Consider the following 21564-nt stretch of genomic DNA (forward strand, 5'->3'; position numbering starts at 1 on the left):
GCAACATCCTGACAGTCATTCTTCGCTCCTTCAGTGAACCCGCATCAGCATACTTTTCACACAGGGAACGTAAGTGAAAACAAGCTTGATCATTTACAGGGCTCTCACCATGTGGCCTAGAAGTGAAATACTACCAGTTGATATTCAGCGTCTTGTAATGCCTCCTCAAAGCCTCCCTTATTTTCAGTCAATTTTGGCATTTTGGCTTCTGGGGGCTGGTGTGCATCTGTGTGCTGTGAGAGGAAGGACATAACCCCAGCAGCCTGGAGCAGACCAAGCCCTCTATCCCTTGAGTACATATGGTAAACCTCAGCTGATATTGTGGGTATACTATCACAAGTGCTGGGGGTTAGTCTTTTCAACTTGCCTATCCTATTTCAAAAGGCTCACTATAATTGTCATCAAAAGTCTATGTTGGGCTTCCCTGGTGGCGCAGTGGTTGAGAGTCCGCCTACCGATGCAGGGGACACAGGTTCGTGCCCCGGTCCGGGAAGATCCCACATGCCACGGAGTGGCTGGGCCCGTGAGCCTGTGCTCCGCAAAGGAGAGGCCATGACAGTGAGAGGCCCGCGTACCACAAAAAAAAAAAAAAAAAAAAAGTCTATATCATCAAAGGGGCAATAAATGAGTATTTTAAATTATTTTATGTTAAATAATTTGACATACAAAAAATGAAAAACCCTACTTAGGTTAATCAAAGTTTTTTAATATAGTGCCATATAATCCATCTATTAGTCGGATGCTAACTCTAAATTCCAGATAGAGGAGGGAAAAAAGTTTTCCAAATGACAGCAGGTCTATTCTAGGCAGTCTTGTAAAAGAACCCTTAGAGATAATGAAAGTAGGTGTTACCTATGACTGAGCTAAAATGGTGCCAAGGCCTGGCAATTCCTTTTTACTGCTGACACATCCCTGTATGGTATAGAACATCAGCATTGCCTCCACGTCAATGGAATAGGGTGTCCCTGTCAATGACATAATTGAATACACTTTGAGAAGGAACAAGGGCTTTCAGGGATGGCTCAGAAACTTGATTGTTTTTCCATTTATTTTTAAAATGCAAATTACACTAGTAAGTCAAAAAAATCACTCTGTTAAAAATACATTCAGAATTAACAAATGCCAAAAAAAAAAAAAAAGACACAGGATTGTAACTCTTGCCTTCTGAATATTAGGTTTATAACAAAAGCTCAGCCTAGAAAAATAGCATTCTTCACCGGATTTTGAGGAGGATACAGCTGTACAACTTAGATGTTTTTCCAGATAGAATCACACTACTGTGCTCCCTGTCCACTGATTCCTTTTTAGTAGTCAACAACTGTTTTTAAAAAATTTGGTGGTGATGATAGTAGTGATTAGATGGTAACTTGGCTGCAACTTAAAGCAGGAATATGAGGGTTTAGTCTCTGTGCATTTAAATCTCTATCCATATACATGTCTTATAAGGTGGAATCTCATCACAGCATGAATGTACGGTGAAACCTCATTTTTAATAGTCACATTAATACTCACATTAGAATAATTTCTGGCATGTATAGTATTTATATTTTAAGAATCAAAGGATGATACATTGGTAAGTATTTTTCTCATACATTAAACATGCATGTCACTATAAAATCATCATATGAGGTTTCACTGACATGTTTGTGATCGTATAATTTTATGCATGTATATATGGACAAACATACAAACCACTGCGAAAATTCAAGCACAAGTGCTGGAACTTTTTTCTGTAGTTTATATTCTAATTGTAACCTTTGTTCCTTTGTTTTCCAATGCGTATATGTGTAGATCACAGACATCCATGCAGACACAGTAATGGGACTGGTTTATGTAGATTTGGATGGACTAACGTTCAAAGTAGGTTAGCCCAATAACTGAAACTTCTTAGAAACAAGGAGAAAAAGTTGCTCCATGCCAATTTATAACTTTTCAAGTCTGAATTTCACTGCATTTAAGGGTGGTGTATTAGTTCTAAAAAGAAAAAAATTGATTTTAGTGTCTCAGGTGGATCCAAAAAAAATGACTCATCTGAGTTCCTGACAAGCCTGAGCTAATTATGTTTTTCACTAATGAAAACCAAATAATGTTTGAATATATAGAACAAAATTTCCTAGGAATTCAGAATATTCCATAAACACATTGACCTACTATTAAGTTTCCAAAGGCATCTTGTTGCCAACTACATCAACAGCACAGTTTTTCTGCCACAATAATACAGGAGGATTAAAATACACCCTAACACACAACAGATCCCCCAAATACCACAAAGAGATCTCAAATATTTCACCAAGGTAACTATTGCTCCCCCCACCCACCCAAAAAATAATCTCGTACGCTGAAGTTAGGAAAAAAAGTTCACCTACATAGGGGCTTCCATTTGAATTAGATATAAAAGAGTAAACATAGCTAATACATATTCAGTTGGCCTCTGTTGATAGAAATCCACAGCTGTTTCTGTGTTAGTAAAAGACATTGGTAGATACTTATAAAAGCACCTAGAGTGCAATAAATAAAATCAGTGAGTTAAGCCATTTCTGTTCTCTGCTTCCAGTAGATAAATGAGCTTAGTAGATTGATACGTTTCTCTTTGTCCCACCCAACCCCCTCAGAAGACCTTATTGAGGAATTATAAAGATGACGATTATTACTTCGTTATTATTACTTGTCTTTTTTTGGCCACCATGGAGGCTCAATGGTAAAAGCACTTTGCTGACAGCTGGCAGTTTTTGTACACAGACACACTGCAGTTGCTGAGCTATGCAGTCTTGTTTCTTGACATGACACACACAGACTTGAACTCATTCGGAATTAATAGCAGTGTGTTAGCCTAAAGGAAGTGACTTGGGGGTGTCTGCACTGAGATTCTCAGGCGCACAACTTAGGTGGGTTAAGGCAAGTATGTACGGTACAGCCTTTAGGGCAACCACCTGCCATTTCAGACTTCAGTTACAGGGTCGTCATGCCATGTTTCATTTGTTTGTTTTTTGCAATTACATTGCCTACATAGCTGTGGTGCTATCAAGACATACGGAGCGCAGAAGACAGGGCTCTCTAGCTAATGTGCCCTGGATGACTTCGCAGCTGGCAGAGGCCGACTGTCTGGGCTGCAGAGCAGTTAGTGACGGCCAGCAGAGGGCACCAGCACGTCTCCTTATGAACTTTCCAAAGGCCTGGGAGAAAGCAGCCTGCTTTCAGGAAATCCACGATGGGCGTATCCTGCATATCTGTCTGTTTCAGTTAGAAAGAGGAGGCCAAGTAGAATTGGTTGTGTGCCCTGTGTGCCCGTGTGTGTGTGTGCCCGTGTGTGTGTGTGTGTGTGTGTGTGGTCCCAGTGTACGTGGAGGCTTTATGTTTTGTTAGTATGTATATATATTTAAACTTAGTTGCTTCTTGCTCTTCAAAAAATGCAGGAGGCCACAGCGAAACAAGTTCTTTGAATGGTCCAGGAGCTGATATACTGAAGCCATTTGTATTATTTCGACCTGAGAGAGAGAGAAAAAAGATGTTTTTAATCAAGGGTGAGAGCTCAGCACCTTTTCTCACCTCTCCAAGCACAAGAGTAAACCAAAAAAAAAAAGAAAAAAAAAAAAAAAAAAGAGATCCAAAGCCCAAATTGTGCTTTAAATAGACAATTTTCCTCTCCTCAACTTTTTCCGCAGTGCAACCTTTTGGATAGAGAGGCCATTTATGGTAATTTAAAATCCATTTTCTGGGGGCAAATGAATAGGTATTGCTGTACAATTAGGCTGCCAAAAAGAATGCAATGTTTTCAAATGTGGTCTGATATAGCATGGAGTATTTTCACATTTATACTGCAGGGAGCCCAAACAGATCTCAACCTGCTTCGGCACTTAGGTCAGTGGTAGTCAAAGCAGTTACTTTGTTAGAAAATCAACCTGTGGGCGTGGGAATGTTTTTGCGCAGCAACTTCATAGCCATTATTTGTTTCAAAGAGTTCTCCAAACTGTAAGAGAAAAATTAATGAAAACTTTTCCCTTTTAGATGGATTATAGATAATCTGAAGAATTACAGGCCAAGAACATTCACCCAACTTAACTTTAAAAAAAGAGGACTGTCTATTCATTGACTACAGGAACTGAAACAAACTGTGAATGGAGGTCAGTTAGGACAGTGTTTTCAAAGCCTTGTCCAGGCTCTGAGCCACAGAAGATTTGCTGGGTATAATGGAAACCCCACAGCTAAAACTGCGCATTGCTTTTAAGCATCTGTTTTCCTTCTAAGGAATGGCTTTTATTTCCAGTTGCTATATAATATCATTGGGGTGCTTGAACTGGCCCATTATGTTCAATTACTCTTATTTTATGAGACTTATTTATGGCAGGTTGACAGGAGAAGGTCTACCCCACAGGACAAAGATACAGGAGATGCTCAGGTCTCTGCCTCCCAGCAGGGGATGAAGTTTATGCTTGAATCAGTTTTGGTTTTTCATGGGATTTTAATAGGCAGTGACTCTCCAGTGATTGTATTTGAGGGCTACACAGTTGAAAAAGTGCTTCATTCAACACCACATATAATGTGAAATCAAAAGGGAATAAAGGAAACGCAGGAAAAGGGGAGGGTGCAGGCATGTATGGAACTATGGCAGCTAAGTTAGTGTGAGGAAGTAAAGATAAGTAAATTTAAAATCAGGGAATGAAATGTCAGAGCAAACTCAACAGTCCACATAAGAATTTGGAAAAAACTAAGCAGTCAGGAAAACCAGTTGATAATTGGGGCTGTGTAAGGAACAAGTTGTGTGACCTTTGTGTTTCTTTTCTTTCATCTAGTTTCCTCACCTGTAAAATAAAATCTTAGTGTTCTAGTACTTGAGGTCTGCTAGAGGATTCTTTGTAGAAGGTATGGTAGTAGTATTTTGACTGGTGATTTATTAAACATTTAACTTATTTCATGAGCAGTGAGACTTGAAAGCTCTTATATAATTTTACTATTCTTAGGCAGTGAGGAGGAAAATAATATTTTTATTACTTTTGGTTCAGCATTTAAAGTACTTAACAAAATCACGAGAAGTTTTGTCTTCAAGGAATTTTGTTCCGGACATTAAATTTGAAGAGTCCTCTGTTTAAAGACAACATTGGAATTATAAATGCCTGGTTTGAAACTATAGTCTTGATTATATATAATCAGCATTCTCATGTTATTATCAGAGCTGATCCTTACAGAGTGGTTACATCTAATTTATTATATTTTGATCATATTTATTGATCATTCATATTGACCAACACAATGTAATATTATATGATAAGAATGTTGTGTGATATTGTCAGAAGCAAGAAATTGCAGGACTTGTAGATGTTCTGGTCTACTCTTGAGCACAAACATATTGTTACATGTTACTTGGGCTGATATATGTGATACATTGTTTACAGAGGAAACCTTTTGGGAATGAAATACAGTGTATGGTGATTTCTGAGTTGATAAAATCTTTTCATGAGTAATATTGGTTAACATAAGCATTATTACTACATCTAATCAATTATGTTTATTAAACATGTAGTATGTGACATGTCCTATGTTGTACATGCTCTACAAGCATTGTTTTATGTAAATTCAGAACAACTATATGAAGTGCATATGCTGTTGTCTCTATTTTGCAGGTGAGGAAACTTAGGCTTGGTGAGAATAAAGTTATTCAAGTAAAGTTATAGGTCCAAGGTCATAAAGAATTTTATCTCATGCAGTCTGGCTTCAGTAGCTTGTCTTAACCACTACTCCTTACCACTGCTCCTTACTGCTTTGACTTTGTTTTTTAATAGAACACTTTACACAAGGCTATGTTACAATATTGAGAAGAATGGTAAAGAATGTAAAGGATTTATCATTTTATTTTTTGCTTAAGCTATCAAATCTTTCTGGGAGGATAGGAATGTTATGGTATAAATAGATATACAACTATAGTATGGGGCAAAACAAAAAGAAATATCAAAGGAAAAAGGTTAAGAAATGTTTCGTAAAGGAGGTATATTTTAAGATACAATTTGAAGGAGAGTGGGATTTGAAAGAGTGGAATTTGGGGGAAAACAAACAACATTTGGTGTCAAGAGAACAGCATGGACAATTGGAAAAATACATGTCCTATTTGCAGATGGTAAGAGTTTTAGTTTGACTGTAAAAAAAAAAAAAAAAAAGAAAGAAAAAGGATAAGGGGAGATATCAGACTATGTGTGCCCTCAATAGATGATAAGCTTCAGGAAGCAGAGGCCAGCTCTTATTTATCATTACATTTTCCTGGGGTCTCCCAGCATTGTCTGCATATGGTTGAGACTATTAAAGGTTGAAGAGGAGAGATAATATTTCAATAGAACACTGGGGCCAGATCAGAGTAGATTTGCAAAGTCTGATAAGGAGTTTCAACTTTGTTCAGTAGGCAATAAGGAGTCATTGATAGGTTTTGGGCAGGGGCCTAACATAATCAGAGTGGTACTTTAAGAAGATTAATTTGGCAGTCACATGGAAGGTGGGATAGGAGTTCTAAAATAAGAAAGAGACTGGAAAACTTCAGTTAATGATTGCCTGAATTAGAGCAGTGGTTTTGGGAATGTAAAAGAGGGGATGTGTGATGTCCTGTTTACAGAAGGGATGCTTTGAATGACATAGAGTATTGGCTGATTTCTGAATTCGATAAAGTTTTTTTATGAGTGGTGTTACCAAATGCTTTTGGGGAACTACAAGAGACACACACACAAAATGCAGGCATGATGCATAGATCATTCCCTTTGTAAAGAAAAGCTTAAAAGGGGATGTATAAGGATTACTTTAATCTCTCTGGAGGAGAAATAATCCAAAAAATGTATTTATTATCCTACACACTAACAATATTAAAAGGTAAAATGATTCAATGGTGGAGGACAACGACGACAAACACATATCTTCAAAGAGAGAAGCTCACATTTCGAAATGAATTGGAATCTTACTTTCTATTTTGATCTTCGCTTGCAATTCAGCATATCACTTGATGCTGATATATAGAATTTGTTATCAGTTGTTATCCAAGGGAATTTGCCTAAACACAGATATAAAAATCAGGCTCTGATTGTATGTCTGCTCTCTTGAGTGCTAGAGTTAAGGGTCTGATAAGTTTCAGTGTTAATATTCTGGTTTCATTTTCACTTTTCACACCAGAAAAATGAAAGAGTATTATTATTTTCTAACACTACACATAATTAAGGTGATAACCTATCATTTATCATCCAAATGAGAACACTTTTAAGACTAATAGGGTGTGCTGGTAATAATTATATCAGGACAACCCATGTAAACTAAGACTATACTGGGAAAACCAGGATATATGGCTTATATATAGTTACATATAACTACCTACAATGTTATATCATTTTCAAAATATACAAATTTGGGGTAATTCAAAGAAGTTGTATATTATATTGGATTTTTAGCCATGTAGTTGATACTTAAGTAAGACTACTTTTAAAAGTAACTTTAGAGATAGCTTTCCTGATAAGTTAAATTTTAAAAAATTTATTAGAATTATCTCAGTCAGAACAATATTAATAGAAGAGAAAATACTGAAAGTAAATGACTGAAGGAAAGCTGCATGCCATCTATTTTGTGCCACAATAACATTTTCTTAATCATCTTTTAGTATCCCAGAAGAATACCTCCAAATTAAAGTACTTACATGTACATAGGCTGTAGCTGTAAATGAGATGTCTTCTGAGGCCCCTGATAGCCATAAGAGTCAAAGCCACCTATGAAATCAACTGAAAGGGACAATCGCCTTAATTAGTTAACTTTTCAGAAGAGATAAACGTTCACGATCAAGGTCTCACACAGATTACTAATATAAACCTTTTAATAATCTATTAAACCAGAACTAGCTAATTGTGGAGGAAAAAAGATAGTTCCTTCAAGGCAGTGATTTTTTTCCCCCCTCAACTGTGAGATTCAATTATTGCTTTACAAGAATCTATTCACTAGGGAGAAGAAATTTATATACTCCTTTGAAGCAACCAAGACCTAATTGGAGCAATAAAATTCACTTGCACAATTAAGATGCTATATGTCTTTTTGGTTAGCATGGAGATTTTTTGCAACACATTACAAATGTAAAAAATAATGATCGCTCAAGTGCATGTACCTATCAGCAATTGCGGCACTAGTAATAGTGTTATATCCTATGATTGTCAAGAACAAGGTGTGATGGTGGAGGTCATGTAAATTAGCTCAAAATGGCTGTCCCTGCCATTATGTGGTTCATAATCTCAAATAGACAATCAGAAATAAAGATGTGCAGCAAACTCTAACCAAACATTCAAATGCAATACATACCTAGGTATTTAAGGTACAATGAGATGTAACAAGAGTTACTGTGGTAGATTATATTATCCAAAATAGCTGCAACAATATCTCCTATTCCATACCTGCCTGCAGTGTGACCTTGACACTCACCCCATCCTGAGGTTTGGGTCTTTGTCCCTTCCTCTTGAACCTGGGTAGAACTTTGCGGCCACTTTGACCAGTAGAGTATGGTAGAAGTGACATTTTGTGACTTCCAAGGCTAGATCAAAAAAATGTCATGCACTTTGCTCTTTAGGGATGCTCTCTTTTGGAACACAGCCATCATGCCCAAACTAGGAATCCCAAACTAGTGCACCTGGAGAGATCAATGGAGGACCCTCGGATATGATTTTGGCTGACGGGCTAGCTAAGGTCCCAGCTGATAGTCACCATCAACACCCAGACATGTGAGAAAAATTGCCTCCAGATGATTCCAGCCCCAAGCTGTTGAGTCAACCCAATCTTGGAATCTCCTAGCTGAGGGCCCTGACATCCGGGATCAGAAACAAGCTATCCTCACTGTGCCCTGTCTGGATTCTTAACCCACAGATCCATGAGCATAATAATGGTTGTTTTATACCACTACATTTTGGAAGGGGTAGTAACTGGGACAGTAAATACTAAGAGTGCTGTGAAAATGTTTTGGTTTTGTTTTTTCTTTCCCATTCCTGGATGTGGAGGTCGTGTGGTGGGGCAAAAAGAGGCAAAACAACAAAAAGCTGACAAGATAGATGACTGGAAGAAGAAAGAGAGGAAACTAGAAACTGCATTAGGGTGCTAGAGGATATCTTTACTTTTTCTAATATCTTTTTCTATTGGCTTAGCTTTGACTAGTTTTTGTTCTTTTTAATATCCTAAGTGTTACAGGTAGAAATTGGAGCAAGTAACATAAAGTCCATGATGTCTGTTTAGTGGGGAAATCTTTTCATTTTTTTAAAATAGATTTTATTTTTTAGAGCAGTTTTAGGTTCACAGCAAAATTGAGAAGAAAATACCAAGAGTTGCTATATACCCCCTCCTGCCCCCACCCCGCCCAGCACATGCACAACCTCCCCTACTGTCAACATCCCAACCAGCGTGGTGCATTTGTTATGGCTGATAAACCTATACTGACATATTGTTACCACCTAAAGTCCAGAGTTTGTATTATGGTTCACTTCTGGTGAAGTGATGTAATGACATGTATCCACGATGTTAGTATCATACAGAATAGTTTCACTGCCCTAAAAGTCCTGTGTTCTGCCTTTTTATCCCTCCCTCTCCCCTAATCTCTAGCAACCACTGATCTTTTTACTGTCTCCATAGTTTTGCCTTTTCCAGAATGTCATAGAGTTGGACTCCTATAGTATCTAGCCTTTTCTGATTGGCTTCTTTCACTTATTAATATGCTTTCAAGGTGCCTCCGTGTCTTATGATTTAATATCTCTTTTTATCATGAAAACCCTTTTATTGAGGCAGGATTTCTCTTCTGGTCAGAAGTGGAATAGTGCAGCAGTCCCCCTTATCTGCGGGGATACAGTCCAAGACCCTTAGTGGATGCTTGAACCATGAATAGTACTGAACCCTATATATACACAATACTATTTTTTTTTCCTATACTAATGGATGGGTAGCATACACAGCATGAATATGCTGGACAAAGGGATGATTTATGTTACTGGAGGGACAGAGCAGGATGGTGTGAGATTTCATCACCACTACTCAGAATGGCTCACGACTTAAAACTTATGAATTGTTTATTCTGTTTAATCTTTTCAGACTGCAGTTGATGGCAGGTAATTGAAACCATGGAAAGTGAAACTACAGATAAGGAGGACTACAGTGTAATGAAAAGGACAGAGATCCTGATGTTAGAAGGATCAGGGTTCAAATGCTGCTTTGACCACTTGCCAGCTGTGTGACCTTAGACAAATCACTTAACTTCTCTTACACAAGAATTATAATACTTAATACTATTAGTGTGAGGATAAAATAAGGAACGTAGAGCCCTGGGTGAGACATGTGGTATGGAAGAAGAAAATTAAAAGCCCTTAAAAATTCAGGATTTTCTTCATAATTCTTCTAAACCATGCAGTTTAGGAGAAAGAAAGTGTTTTAATTTGGAACAACTGTAGAACTATATCAAATATTTTATAGAAGATGACTTAAAAGAGAGCGAACCTCTTTTGTTTTCTGAATTGCCCACGTTAGCACATTAGCTAATATAAATGGTACCAGAAGAGCTGTACAATAATTGAATGGCAACTATATTTAAAGTTTGTACTTTGAGAAATTATTTTCTACAATTGGGGATTCATTGCAGATAGTGCCTAAATTCCTGTTCATTTGGGTTCACTCTTTTTTTTTTTTTTTTTTGGGGGTATGCGGGCCTGTCACTGCTGTGGCCTCTCCCGTTGCAGAGCACAGGCTCCGGACGCACAGGCTCAGCGGCCATGGCCCATGGGCCCAGCCGCTCCGTGGCACGTGGGATCCTCCCGGACCGGGGCACGAACCCGTGTCCCCCGCATCGGCAGGCGGTCTCTCAACCACTGCGCCACCAGGGAACCCGGGAACCCCTGGGTTCACTCTTACCAACATTAAGACTTAAGGACTAGTTTTCTGAGAGGCATTCAAGCATTAAAGTTTCCTTGTTCTGAGGTTCCCTGTTAGTAAGATGGCCCCACCCTGGTGCTGGAGAAGAGAGTGGGCAGATGTAAACAGTAAGGTCTCCTCCACTGAAACCGAGATCCAAGTCAATCTCAGGCTTATTAGTGTTTTTTATTGTTGTTTTGAAATATTTCCTTAGCTTGATTCCAGAGGTGTGAGATGGATGGCAGAAAAAAACAGATGGTAATTTATAAGTCAGGGACTGTGCAGTGAGCCAAGGGATAACCGGAAGAAACCAAGATGAATCTTCAAGTCCAAAGGATAGAATTGGGACCAAAACTGGGAAACAAAGCTTGAGTCAGGAGCAGTGTAGACCTTCTGGAGACATGAGAAAAGCCCAGAAGGGAAATGAGATGTGTCTGAGTACTGTTGCGAATGGAGGTTGAGTTGTCTGGGTCTTGCTCTTATTAGCCATCTATCTGATGTGTGGGTTGGTAGAGCCGATTTACAACTACCCAACTGGGGAGGATAGTGCTAAAGTTTTGACAGAAGGATTGTGATTGTTCTGATCATTCAGATCATCTGGGGTCATGGAAAAGGATGCAACAGCAAATGACTCAGAACCAAGATGAGAAAAGAAGAGGATCTGAATGTAACCAGGATGCATTTTTACCATCTCACTTGTGAGGGGGCATTCAAATTTAAATCAGAATCAAAGGATGTATTTTCTGTAGTGTATTTTATATACCTGTCTGTGTTCACAGCCAAAGAATTTATGTAAGGTCAGTTTCCACATGTACTCATTCTCAGTAATTGTTTGGATGTCTTCCTAAAGACCTGAAGGAGAGGAATATTAATAAGCTGGATCCAACTGACCACTAGAGTTAAGAGTGTGGTGGTCAGTGTAGGTAGACATGGTTCTCTGTATCTTTTACAGAATGGTGTTTCACCCATAATTTGGAACTCTTTGGGGTGCCATGTGGGTGGAGAGCATAGTAGAAGAAATTTTGTTTTTCTCTCTTAAAATTGAATTACTGGGGTTAGCTTACATTTTTAGAATATCCTCAATACCACTTTGGTCTGTTTTCTTTTACATAATTACATTTATTTAGGCTCTAAAGAGGCTACTGAATATTGTAAAACTTTCCTAAGCAATAGGAGTCATGAAACAGCTAGCAGGTACTTCTCCAGGTAATTGAGGTGGCATCTAGATGTTTGGCTCATAGCTCAAATTTGTTGTCTAGGAGGATGCTGCAGCCTTTAATGGAATGAAAAGAATGAGAGGAGGGAGTTGGTGTTTGGCTTCATTAGGAAATGTAGTATGTAAGTTATATGTGGCACGTACAAGCAGCAAGGACCAGGAAACACTTGGGAAAAGGGAAATGTAATTGTAATTGGTGCAAGGCAGATTAGGGACTTGCTGGGATTTTAGAGGTTAATTTCTTTTTCCTCATTCAGCTTTATTGTGCTTTATTGAAAACTATCTCCACCTGACATATTGTGACTCTACTTTTCTGTTGTTGATCCTATCACTATAATTTAAGCTGCATGAGATTTACTATTTACTACAGTAGCCCCAGAACCCAGAACAGTGTCTGGCTCATGGAAGCCATATTTACTGAATAAACTCTTCAGGCTGTTGTTTTTAAAGACAATTGATTTAAGCATGGAAGATGCTGGTAAAATTTCTAAGTGAAATTTGACTGAGTGCATTTACCCTTTCCTTCATAAGGTCTTGAATGATAATAAAGAGAGGACCATTTATAGAAGATCTAGAATGTCAGTGATTGCTTGGGTCCTGTGAGATAAAAGAAATCTTTTGGATACCATTGGGAAGAAGGCACCACTCTAGTCTCTTTGATCTAGGGGAGTAGAAAGAAAGAGGCTAGGACCTGCTTTAGCATCAGAATGACTGGGCTGAGAGGGTAATCCACTGATGAATGCTATGTTGCAAATGTTGATAACTGCTAGGGAAAACATTGCTTTCTTTCTGGCCAGTTCATAGCATCCTAAACAGAGGTACATGACTGGGTAGGTGACAAAATAAAATAAAATTTGTACTTGTTTAATCTTTTCCTCATTGTAGTGATTTGCTTTTGGTCATCTGAAAACAACTCAGGAATGTTATTTTCTTTTCAGGTGTTAACAGCGTTTTCTCTTTGGCTTAGTTTTCCTATCTGCAATATGGGTGTGTTTTTGTCTACTTACCGACAGAGGCACAGAGATGCCCAATGATTTTAAATTAGTAAAGTGCCATGTCAGTTTAATAACTATGATTTAAGAAAGTTAATAATAGTGGGATTTCAAAATTACCAAGTAAGAGAAAAGTGCTTTTTGAATAAATATTCCTCACTCATATATATTCCCTGTTGTGAGCTTCCCTTTTATTTAAACCTTTTAATCATGAACACTGAGTTCAGCAAACTTAAAACTGCTTTTTTAAATACATGTTGGCAGGGAGGTATTGTAATATAATATTGTACCTTGGTTATTAATGACTAAGCCACTAGGCAACACACTCTCTTTTGGAGACAGAGCTGGAAAAGGCTATGGGGGGAAATTTTAACAGGCAGTTCACAGAAAGCTAAGCCTAAATATTTGGAAGAACTCATTGAAGGACATTAAAAAAATTTGTGTGGGCCTATGAAAACAGAGTGTAAATCCATTGTCTCTGCAGGTCTCTATTTCAAGGGTACTTATCTCCAGTTGCACAAAAGGAACTCAGAGCATAACCTACTGTAGCCCAAATTCAAAAGCCCCACCTTCCTCGAACACAGACTTACTTGGTGGCAGCAGTTCAGCTTCCTGTGTGAGCTTGATGTGCTCAGTCTGGACTTGTATCTCTGAGTGGACTCATAGCTATTTTTTTTTTTCTGATTAGGAAAACACAACCCTTTGTAGGGGTACTTTAGTCTGTTATTGCCTGAAAGGTCACTGAAGTGTGATGCTACAGAGAGCTTCTGGCAGGCGAAACATGCATTGAATGACATGAGACTTATTAGTTAAATCATGGCAGATGCTTCAGTTCCTAACCTTGTTCAGAAAATAACATTTTCTCAGGGTCTTAGGATTCTATTTTCCATGTTTCTCTCTTAGTTGTATCAGAACCAGATCTTCAGTATTTTAAACGTGGTAACACATTTACATATACTAAAAACTGAAAGTGGAATGCGATCACCACAATGGTATAAAAATGAAATATTTCTTTAGTTAGAGATCATTTGAGTAACCACTTTAAACTGTTGGTTCTAAAAATAAAAATGAAATATAAGTTTCCACTTGATAAACTGTTTTGTCTTTGCACTCTTGCCTATTTTTGCTAATTCTCAGTGTGGCCAGTACCTTAGGTGAGATTTGAAGAAACACATGCTGGTCTTCTGCTGAGACCAGTATCTTGCTATTGAATCTTATTCTAATAATCTAATGCCATCACTGGCTATATCACAGGGAAAGTATGAAGTAGTATAATGATTGAGGGCTTGGTAGTTGGAAGACCTGGGCTCAGGTGTGCCTTCCCTTCTGACCAGCATCATATCCACAAGCAGGTCACAATTGCTCTGAGCCTGACTTTCTTCCTTTGTGAAGTGGAGATAATAAAACAGTTCCAACTTCACAGGGTTATATGTGTTTAATACTTAGATGCATGTATTTTATGGATGCACTACAGGTAGATTTGGGATCTCATCTCTTTTAGCAAGGGATTTATACCAAAAGAATGATTCAAATTATGCTTTAAAATGTATATTTAGGTTCTTTACTGAAAGGATGAGAATTTTTCAGGCCTGGGAAGTAGATGGAGGTAAGGGTCAAAGAGGAGAACTTTGTGTAGAATTTACAGGAATTTTGTATGGAACGACATGAGTGTGGAAATCATCAGCAGAAGCTGAGGTAGGTTTATGGAAACCCTTAATGCCCACGTGGTTGGTTAATTGTGGTCTGGCAAGCAGTAGGAATGTGACATATGTGACATATTCTGGAAAAAAAAGGGAAGATTTATTTTAAAAAAACTACATAGAACTGAGTTTCCATATTTCAAATAGTTTTGGAAATCACCTTATATATTATCCGAAAGGATGGGGAGAGGCTAGGCCCAGCCTGGTTTGTAGTCTATGAGACTTCGACCCATATGTAGGGAAGAGGAACTTTACAGTGGAGTGGGCGAGAATGAAGACACCAAGAGCTCATCTCCTGAACCAGGCAGAGGGGATGAAGCCAAGGCTTGGTGGAAGGATTGCTTTGGAGAGGAAAAGCTTAATGGTTCCCCTCAGATTTGGAGAGGGTTTCTAAAAGACAGAAAGATAATTGCTAGTATAGAATTTTTGAGGTTCTGAGGGAAAAATGGAAGAAGTTTGGTAGCTTTGATTTTCTCAGGTTTGGGTACTAGACTTCAGGAACTTGGAAAGGTTTGGAGCTCGTCCTGTGGTGACTGTGGCACACTGTCCACGGGAGAGGAGTGAGAGCCCCGTTGAGCAGGAGAGAGCATCCAGCTGGGTTTAGGGACTCTCTCCAGCCACGTGCAGCAGCCCAGGGTTAGGAGTGGAGAAACTGCACCTGAGCCTCGTCACGCAGGGACATGGAAAATCCAAGGACCGTGGAAGAGAAAGCGAGGAAGGAAACTAAGTGTGCCTGTAAGAGCATCACTGCTCCTGTGGATTCAGGAGACAGATGATGAGCAGAAAGATAAACAAAGATTCCAGTGGAGGGAAGCTCCTAAATAAAGGTGAAGAAAAATTCCTCCAGGAGGGAAGCAGGAGAACAAGGAGGGAGTAAAGATAGGAGTTTATAGTCAGGCAGAGAATTTTAGAACTGGTGATTTTTAGAGAAGCCTTCTTCCTCCATAATGAAGGTGATAAAAATTAGCCTCCTTGGTGAAGGGAACTAAGGAGATAGGTGAAGTGAGTGGTGACAAAGATGGTAAGAGCTGAGAAGATCAAGAAATTGTAAAGCTAGAGTTAGAAAATTATGTATTCAGATATCTTTGTTACTTTCAATAACTGTGGAATCATGTGCAGAATATGATGAAATGGCTAAGCAAACTTTATCTTAAAGGTGCCTGGCCTCACTTTGTGCCATGCCATTTGGGTGGATTAGATTTACCAGTCTCTGTTTTGTTCTCCCCTATTAGAATGGCTTTCAATTATGTGACATGCCTTGCCGTTGAAATTGGAAAGAGCAGTTATTACAGGCTGTAGGCAAGCTAGTTAGACATGATTGGGTATGTCTTCTCAGCTGACATCCAGGATATATTTATATATATTAGAAGGCACAGCCCATTTAAATGCAGTGGTTTTAATTAGGATGTGGGCACATCAATGCATACATATTTACGAAAATGAAAAATAAAGCGTGCATGCTAAAATCCCCTTGTAATTTTTGCTAACACAATCTTCGCATTATTTTGCAGCCTCCAGAAAGGAGGACTAAACCTAAATTACTCATCTTTATAGAACAACAATAGCAGTTTCAGGTATGAGGATGTCCAGTGGTTACTCTAATATTTTTCCAGCCATGTGAGAAAGGTGAAACTAGATTTGCTGTATGGGGTTCATTAAAAACACTTAAGATGATTCCTGTGTGAATTATGGTGTCCATTTGGTCAATACGGGTGGAAAAAGTTACCCTTTTTAAAAAAGACACCTATTTTTGTTAAATTCTGCATATCCCCCTGATTTGTCCTTTAGGTTTTGGTGGAAATGTCATTTCCTCAGGGAAGAATTTCCTAGTTTTCTTAACTGGATGAGGCACCCCTGGGCTATGTCCCCCTACCCCCACTCTCCTTGTCTGAACGCTCATCACGCTTTGGCGTAGTTCCTCCTGTGAACTGTGTGCTGGGCTGTAAGTATCAGGAGGGCAAAGACAGTGTCTGCCTCGTGCCTGGTGACTAATACACAGCCTACCATGTGCAGTGGCTACTCAGCAAACATGTGTTGGAAGAATCTACGTCGAGTCTCACAGTGAAGTGATGTGTAAAGTATACCTAGAATCGGGAGACAACTTCTGCTCCCAGCACTGACTCTAAATGATTGACTCAGGGCAAAACAATTTCAGTGTTCCTTTCCTCAGAGGTAAAATTAGGGGATTAAAGCAGGTGATTGCTAATATTGTTCATAGAGCTATGATCTGCACAATTCCATATTTGTGGGATTGGTTTACATACTGATAACAGCAATAAAACATTTAAAATGAACAAATCTGCAAAGGCGTCATGAATGGGATAATTTAGTGCAAAGGAGTTGTTTCCCCTCTGGCTGTTACTACTATTATGCATTGATTTTACTAAGCAAGTTTCCAGGGAGATGAACTGCTGAATAGGGTATATTGGAACCTGAGACGTGAGACATGACAATTCCCAGCTGGAAAACAGAGTGATGAAAATGGTGGGACCTGGGAGAGAAGCATCGGATTGACAGGTTTGGAGCCCACAGAAATACTGTGGCCCCCTTTTAATTTACTTCCGGGATGAAGGTATATGGATGAGTGACTATGTGCGTCTCTTTGCCTCTGTGCTCTTGGGAATTCCTTTAACATCAGCGTCATTAGTTACAAAGGCAGCAGTCCCTATCCAATTTTTTTTGTGTGTCAGGATTGTTCATGTATAAACTAGCCTTCTTTGTTGGAAACATTTGCAAGTAATCCCATAAACAAACAAACAAAAAATGCAAATCCTGCACTGCCCCAGCCAACCCTGCTGACACTGAGACCAGACTGCCATCTATTATACACAGACATGAATTGAAATTCTCACTTTGGGCCTAACCTAATTTTCCAGTGATAATAGGCATGGATTCCCAGAAGCACTCTACACCTCTTGATAGTAACATCCTCATTTCCTTTCCTGGTAAATGTTTTAAATAAGATTTTAACACCAAAGGAAATTAACCTTTAAATTAATTGTAATTTTAAAATGCCATCACTGATTTTTGTCTTCAGCCTAATTACCTTCTATTATTTAAATAAACCTCGCCTCCTGTGAGCTTTAAGTTTGTTTCTCCTTCACTCCCTGCCACACAATGCCAACCCATCCTCATGGAGGCCTTCCTGACTCTGCTGCTGGAGCAGCCTCATTTAAATGTCACAGGATTGAGGGTTTGCCCTATGCTGCTTATTTACAAGGCACTCTTGCAGCGCTCTGTGTAAGGCTGCTCCACTCAGATGTTTTCATTCTGCATACCTGGTGGCCATCCTTACAGATGCAGTGTTTTTAGTCCTCCTGCTGTTAAGAAGGAGATAGCTAAGCTTGGCCTTCTGTTCCTATTAGATGCCATTTCCACCACTAAAGTAAAACTGGTCGTAATGAAATTGGCAACAGCCAGCATCATTTATCAAAAGACTAACTTTGAATGTACAGTCTTCTTTCTTAGCACGTCTCAGCTTTAGAGAGCTTTTAAGACTTCTGTTTCCTGGGCCAGCTCTTTGTCTTGTTCTCATTTGTCCTTTCAAGGTAGGACTAAGGGATCCCAGCAATTTTATTTTGTGAGCCTGTATATTGGTGCTAAAAGCGTCCTATTTTTCTGCCACTTAGCTGCTTTCCTTCTCATGTCATTATCCATGTGGGTATAGAGAGAGATGGTGAGGAATCAAGTACAGGACACCCAGTACAGGTGGACTAGGTATTAGAGAATTGGAAGAGGCAGAATAATCAAAATGGGAGATGTTTCTTTTATTCACTTCCATAAATGTCACCACTTCTCCTTCCTTTCACATGCTGTTGCTTTCTTTTCCATTGAGGCGGATTAAAACAACTTGGATGTTATTCATCTACTGGATCACATCAGTTTTCTGCACCACATACCTCCTTTATTACACCCCAGTTAAAGGTCCTCCTTTGCTAGTATGAATATAGTTACCTCAACATTGACTCTTTAGAAACAAGGTCCTGATTGTTTCGAATCAACAAAGGATAGGGAATGAATCAATTTCTTTCCCCGCTATTTTTGATTGGGGAACATTAGATTTATTTAAAGATGATCATAGTGTGCATGTATGTGTGTGTATGTGTGTGTATAATAAGCAGTAGAGTATAATGGAGGAGACGTTAAGAGAAAAGGGAGAATATGAGAAGTGATTGTTAAAGAAGACTCAATTTGGACCTGAATATCCAAATTTAAAAATAAAGTGCATATGTTTTCTCTCCCCTGACCACAAGAGGGAGCAACTTAACAGCAGGCTGAAAAAAAGACCAGCACTAATTTTGGGAGACAGTGTAACAATTGTATCACTGTTAGGGAAGGCTGTTGTCACTGACAGGAGCTTGCATGTGATTGACAGGAGGCACATCTATATGTAAGCATTCGTTTCAGGTGCTGTCTTTTATTTTTACATATGGCAGCTTATCTTTTTTTTCTGCTTTCTTCCATTTGTCTAGAAAATGATGAAAGCTGCTTTATTCTAATTCATTATTCATTTACTTAGAATCAATTAGGGTCTAAAAAAAATGTCACATTTCCTTAGGAGTTTCCATATAGTCCAAGAAATGTTAGTGGAGAGCTGATTGATTCGTTTTTTCCCCATATACTTACTGAGTCCTGCTTCAGGTTGGGGGTAGGCTGGATGCTGAGGATGTAGTGGTGGTCAAGATAGCTGTGGTCCCCACTAGCATCCCCTAATACTCTTACCCTGAGGGAGTCAATATGTGCTATATTATGTCAGAAGTTCACCGATAAGCTCAGTGACCTGGGGCAAGTCATTTAATCTATATGGGCCTATAAAATTAAAGTGTTGAAATAGAGCAGTAGGCAGTAGTTTCCTATCATTTCAAACTCTGTGGTGTTCTTAGTTCACAGGAAATCTTAAGCGGAATCAAGAGTTGTAAAATTAAATAAATGCAGAGCTCCTGTGCTCTGGGAAGTTGGAAGAGGAGCAAGGTGACACGTTCTACCTTGGCCCCACTATGATTCTGCAGGGCACTAGCTCAAGGTTAGTAGCCTCTGAAGTCTGGGGCTCCAGACTCTAATCATATGTGATTCTGTTCAGAGATGGGGAAGGGAACAGCACATTTTGATTTTGTGGGAGCCTGGCAGATATAGACAAGGTTATCTCACTCAGTCACCTTCAGAATTACAAAACAAATGTTATAAAGAAAACAATAACATACTACGCTTTCATTTGATTGCTTGAGTATGATATTTGAACAGTAAAATGAGACACACCATTCTCATAACTCTACCTGTCAACCTGGCACCCAGGAACTTGGCACCTTTTTTGAACTGCTAATTGCCTACCCCTTAGGTTATGTTTGGAGAGTGGTTTATAAATAATAAGAAAGAAAGCTCAGGTTACCAAACAGACTGTATAATATGGCCCTAACAACCACATAGAGAGAAAGAAAAAGAAGAAAGGAAGAAAGCAGACATATACCCAAATGTTACCTGAGAACCAGAATTCAAAATTGTGAAATCATTCTAATTTTCTTTTTTGTTTGTTTATCTGTATTTTCTCTACATTCTGCAGTAAACTTACATTCCTTTATAAACAGAAAGAACCAAATATTTTTTAATGGACGAGTACTCCTCCCTTGCCACCTCTACCCTCCCCCACAGGCGGGAGAGTGTGTCCTTGTGCTCAAAGAATTGCATCCAAACTCAATGATCCTGTCAAACTGGAAAAGCGATCGAAATATACAGAACAGAGTTCAATACACAGAAGTGTAGGCCGGCAGGCTTTAGAAGAAAAATCAAACAAAAATAACAGAAAATTATTAGCTTCAGAGAAGTGAATCATTTCCTGTGGTTTGCTTTTCAAATGAAAGAGTCTATAAATCGATTATGACTGTTATCCCAAGGCCAGTTTATTTTAGAGAATTCAGGACAGGCTTTTATGAATCTGTGCTTGGTTGGTAGGTTTGTGCATGTGTGTATGTGAACATGTGTGTTTAAACATCTAGAATTAATTTTCCAATATTTTTTTCAAAATAAGCCCTCTTAGGATATTTTTAAAATGACATTCTGCATATTTTCCCGGATGATTTGAATATTTAAGAACATTTTTTTTTTTTTTTTTTTTTTATGCGTTACGCGGGCCTCTCACTGTTGTGGCCTCTCCCGTTGCGGAGGACAGGCTCCGGACGCGCAGGCTCAGCGGCCATGGCTCACGGGCCCAGCCGCTCCGCGGCATGTGGGATCTTCCCAGACCGGGGCACGAACCCGTGTCCCCTGCATCGGCAGGCGGACTCTCAACCACTGCGCCACCAGGGAAGCCCTAAGAACATTTTTAAACACACTGAATCTCTTTTAGAAAAGATAGTGACTACTTAGAAAAATGGATCCACTTTCCAGAGGACTGATGTTTATTTTTATTTTTAGTTTAACTATTAAGGCAAAGGTTTATAAGAAAACATAATAAAAATTGAGAAATCATGTTGCCTATTTTTTCTATTATGGATAAGTTATTATTTTTCCACAGCTGCATGTTTTCCTTTTAATTGTCACATCTAACAACTCTAATGAAGCTGATAAGTTCTTAGTTCTATCACTGTAAGTGGACATTAGACTCTGGTGCAGAAGAGCTGAGGATTAAGGGAGAGAAGAGCTACAAGTATAATAAAAGGCACCAGACCAGAAATCTCAGAACATTTTATTTCTTTCACAGAATACTGTCAAAGAGAACAAGTAGAGGGGAATAAAAAACACTGGAGGTCATAAGGAAAACTCAGCATGGTTGGCA

At 38.8% G+C, this 21564-nt stretch overlaps 1 protein-coding gene across 1 annotated transcript in view; it reads right to left on the reverse strand.

Annotated features, from left to right (window-relative positions):
• Positions 1–1030: 1030 nt before the first annotated feature.
• The window catches only part of NKAIN2 (sodium/potassium transporting ATPase interacting 2), a 1007037-nt gene continuing 986503 nt past the window's right edge, over positions 1031–21564 (reverse strand). Inside the window, exons 7-8 of the mRNA XM_032651214.1 lie at positions 7658–7739; positions 1031–3485 (exon numbers count right to left, since the gene is read on the reverse strand). Coding sequence (XP_032507105.1) covers positions 3476–3485; positions 7658–7739 — 92 coding nt within the window. The 3' untranslated portion in view covers positions 1031–3475. The remainder of the gene's footprint in view (positions 3486–7657; positions 7740–21564) is intronic.

Source organism: Phocoena sinus, chromosome 12, assembly GCF_008692025.1.
Source record: "Phocoena sinus isolate mPhoSin1 chromosome 12, mPhoSin1.pri, whole genome shotgun sequence".
Taxonomy (NCBI): domain Eukaryota; kingdom Metazoa; phylum Chordata; class Mammalia; order Artiodactyla; family Phocoenidae; genus Phocoena; species Phocoena sinus.